The sequence below is a fragment of the Coregonus lavaretus genome (assembly GCF_964263955.1).
Source record: "Coregonus lavaretus genome assembly, chromosome: 23".
Lineage (NCBI taxonomy): Eukaryota > Metazoa > Chordata > Actinopteri > Salmoniformes > Salmonidae > Coregonus > Coregonus lavaretus.
The window spans coordinates 31,011,859-31,015,997 of record NC_140010.1 but is presented as its reverse complement, the minus strand read 5'-3'; the positions used below and the strand labels follow the sequence as shown (position 1 = coordinate 31,015,997).

The following is a 4,139-nucleotide window of genomic DNA, read 5'->3' as shown; positions in this document are numbered from 1 at the left end:
TTGGGGGAGCTAAGGGACAATATCTAAAGACAATTGCCGTTAATATTTTGTGTTTACTTGAGCAATGGGTACAGAAATATAGACAGGGCACAAAGCACTGTGAATGTGTCAAATAAATCCAATCCTCACCATTAACACCAGAGTTATTATCTCAGGTGGGCTTGGCAGAGTGAGACAGGAGCATTAACTCCACCTCCCAAGCTGACAAACACATCAACCAGCCAGAACAAGACAGAGTGGAGTCCAATTATTTCTGCAGGATTTATGGGTTTATTAGGTTTTGTACAACTAATTGGTCTCAAATGCTGCTCTGTTCTCTACAGAAAGAACACAAAATTAGGACATTTATCAACTGAAAGCAACATGTTTCGACATCAGCATACTGGGATAAGTGTGAGCACGGTTGAAAGTAGTAATAGCGAACGACACACTGCCATTATATGGATAATTACAACACACTGGTATAGCAGTACTTAGAGTAGGGTACCTCCATGTTCCAACAACAAAGCAGAAAATGTTAATGTTCCCTCTGTTCAGTTCCAAAGACCAAACCACCAATTGGAAGGCCACAATAGCCTACTTCCCCATAGTAACAGCCTTTTCTGAGGCTTAGCTTTTTGAGGTCCCTAAAGGTTTGTGGTGAGAATGGAAGTCTCAGAAAGGGTCTATCGTACTAGCCACGTAAAGGAATAGTTAACTTTTTTGAAGTTTTAGCTTATTTTCGTCTTACCTTGCCAGGAGATTCTGGACAATACTAAATAACCAACTAACAAACTTAAAAACGGTATGGATGACACAACAATACCCTAGGTAAGTCTAAAATCACCCAACACTTAAAAAAGTTAACTATCCCTTTAAAAACAGTGGCAAGTCAATGAGAGAAAGCAAACAGGTCATGCCATGATTGGTTTTCCACACATGCTCCAGCCGTATACACCACAATGAACACAGGTTAATTTATAAATAACCAAACCCATAAAACATACAGTACTGGTTGCCATAAATGGAGTTATCATCACCTGATAAGCGAAGTGTTTTTTTGTCACAGTAAACCCAAACAAACAAAAAGCAGCACAGTACAAGCACTACAACGGAACAAGAATGGATCATCTGATCAAAATTGAGAGTCCAGACTCATCAGGAGGGGTTGGAGGAGGGGCTGACCCCTAGTCCATGAATCCTCCATATTTCTTGTGTATCTCAGCCAGGGGGGAGTCACCTCCTGGCCCCTCCCAGGAGCGTTTCAGGAGCCCCCCCTTGTTCTTCTGATTTTCCAGCCACTCGGGCCTCCCTACCCTCCTCATGAAGCCACCATAACGCTTCTTCAATGGCCTGCCCACCCCCTCCAGGGCCCCCAAGTCCCCCCCTCTCCTCATGAACCCCCCATAGCGCTTGGCCACCTCTCCGTCCCTCTGCCCCTCTGCCTCTGAATTCAGGATCTTCAGGATCTCCAGACGGATGTCCTCTTCCTCGGCCACCGGGCTGTTCTGTCCTCCCTGCATTTCTCCGTCCTCTACGGGTGGGCTCCTCCTGATCATGAACCCCCCGTAGCGCTTCATGAAGCCGCCGTACTTCTTGGCCAGCTGGTGCTGCTCGCCCTCCACCTCTTCCTGTTTGGTGTCGTCTACAGCGATGCGCTGCTCCTCCAATAGGACGTCTCGGCAGAGGCGGAGCTTCGTGGTGTCCAGGCTGCCCTCACATTCTATTGAGCATGTCTGCAAAGATATGAAGGGGAGGGGAACCTCAAAACACAGAAGTGGAACAGAGGCTCACAAACCCATTTCCTTTCTGGAAATCTAGTTTTAATTGGAGACTTGTCTCTATCAAGGGACACATGGTACACAACCGTGAAGAAGCAATATATTGTCTGGAGTGACATAGTGATATATTTTTTGCCATAAAAAGGTAAATTGTACGTATAGAGTAGTATTTAATAAGACAATATTTAACAGGGGCACAAACAAGTCTAATTCTGGTGCATGAAATAACTGGGTGCGGCCGCTACTCTCTCCAATGTCAGAGAGACACGGTTGGATGTACAATCAAATTCATTCTATTTGCCTATACCAATATGTTATGATATTGCTCTATTAGTTTCAAGAGTCATTAAATAAATAAGATGGGAAACAGATGGAGGGACACTTTTATCTGGTTCATTTGACAGCTTCTGGCAAACACAGTTAATGAGACATGACGTTCCTCAAAGCCTGTTACTAGCCTACATATAATGCCTCATAACACTTGTCTTTTTATTTCTGAGCGCATCAAAGCAGCAGAGAAGAGTACTTTTGTATAGCCTACAGATCATTCTGAATACATTATCTGATGGAAAAGAAACTTCTCAGATTCATTTTTATTTTACATTATTTTATTGGGAGTATTTGAATAAAATGAAAATATGCTATCTACGAACAATTATAAACTGGGTGGTTCGAGCCCTGAATGCTGATTGGCTGACAGCCATGGTATATTTAAGCAATAAGGCCTGAGGAGGTGTGGTATATGGCCAATATACCATGGCTAAGAGCTGTTCTTATGCACGACGCAACGCGGAGTGCCTGGACACAGCCCTTAGCCGTGGTATATTGGCCATATATCACAAACCCCAGAGGTGCCTTATTGCTATTATGAACTGCTTACCAACGTAATTAGAGCAGTAAAAATAAATGTTTTGTCATACCCGTGCTATACCACGGCTGTCATTTTAAAATTGGAAACCAGTTTATAATAGCAATAAGGCACCTCAGGGGTTTTTGCTTAAATAAACTCTCTGGATTATGCCAATCAAACCCCGAGGAAATGCTTGAATTAATGAACAGTAACATTTAATTGAGGCTGTATTGAAGTTTATAACCACAAACATGCTGCTCCCTCTGGATTATGCCTATCAAACCCTGAGGAAATGCTTGAATTAATGAAGAGTAACATTTAATTGAGGCTGTATTGAAGTTTATAACCACTAACATGCTGCTCCCTGGTGGGGCTAAAACACACTAAGGCCACAAATAATGACAGGTTTGCTCTTTCCTGCCATCGTGGTACATTTTTGTAATTTGTTGTTCGATGTTGACCATTTGGGATAGGCTAGTACTATTAATTGTCTAATCTGATTCAGACACTCCTAAACCTGCCTTTAAACTTCACGAAATGAAAATGTCAGGGGAAATTGATCATGCGCAACAGTCTTGGTTTTTAGTACAGACTATATTGTAGTAAATGTCTCAATTAAACCAAATACTAATGGAATTTTAACTTCATGACGGATGCAAAGAAATGCCTCGAGGTTACATGTTGTCGCCAATTAGACCGACAACACAAGTTGTAGCCTACATAAAAAATTCAACCGAGACTATTATGAAATGTCATATTGATGCAGTTAAAATTATGGGTTGCCTAATTTAATTGGTATTACAGTCTGCCTGCATCAAAATAAATGAAAAAAAAATAGCTTAATAAAGTCGTGGTCCAAGGATACATGCACCTCATGGAACATTGGCTAACATTGACATACAATTTTTTTTTTAAATAAAAACTGGTCCGTAGCCTACTGCGTAATCTTTCCCCACGAAAAAGTGACGCGGGAAAAAGTAGCACCCAGTTACTTCACTTTAAAAACATTTCAATTAAAACATGTACTAGTTGTAGACCTACCAGAGTGTTAATCGCCGTCTGTTGTCCCAGTAGACGGTTGAGGCAGAGCGCACAGTCCTTCTCGCAGTCCGCTCCGACCGTGAGCGCCAAATACGCACCGAGAAGCAGCATCCATAGTGAGTTCCCCGGCACAGCCATAGACTGGAGAACATGTTTTTTGGGAGAGAATCCACCAAAGACTTGATTAGAAAACGTTTGTGATTAAGAATTTTACTTACTGTTCATTTCTGAAACATGGACTATAGGAAAAAAGCCATTTAAATGCCTAATTAGACACAATTCAACTCAGTTATCATCATTCCAAAGTTGCCAAGAAAAAACAAACCAACAAAAGCCAATACTTGCCTCTGTTTTTTATGTTTAGTCCAAGCCCTGTGGTGTTGCAGTAGGAACTGTTGATTGTGAGGTTTTATACCAAATATATTATTTCCCCCGGTGCTTAAAAAACCCACATTTAGAACTGTCGCGATTGAGCCAATCAGCTTTCT

At 41.8% G+C, this 4,139-nt stretch overlaps 1 protein-coding gene across 1 annotated transcript; it reads right to left on the bottom strand.

Moving 5' to 3' along the window:
- Positions 1-260: 260 nt before the first annotated feature.
- LOC311098720 (proenkephalin-A-like) lies at positions 261-3,789 on the bottom strand (the record flags this gene model as incomplete). Its single annotated transcript, XM_084139258.1, has 2 exons — positions 261-1,715; positions 3,652-3,789. The coding sequence occupies 2 exons, from the start codon at positions 3,787-3,789 to the stop codon at positions 1,167-1,169; spliced, it is 687 nt and encodes a 228-aa protein (XP_083995384.1). The 3' UTR covers positions 261-1,166.
- Positions 3,790-4,139: the final 350 nt, after the last annotated feature.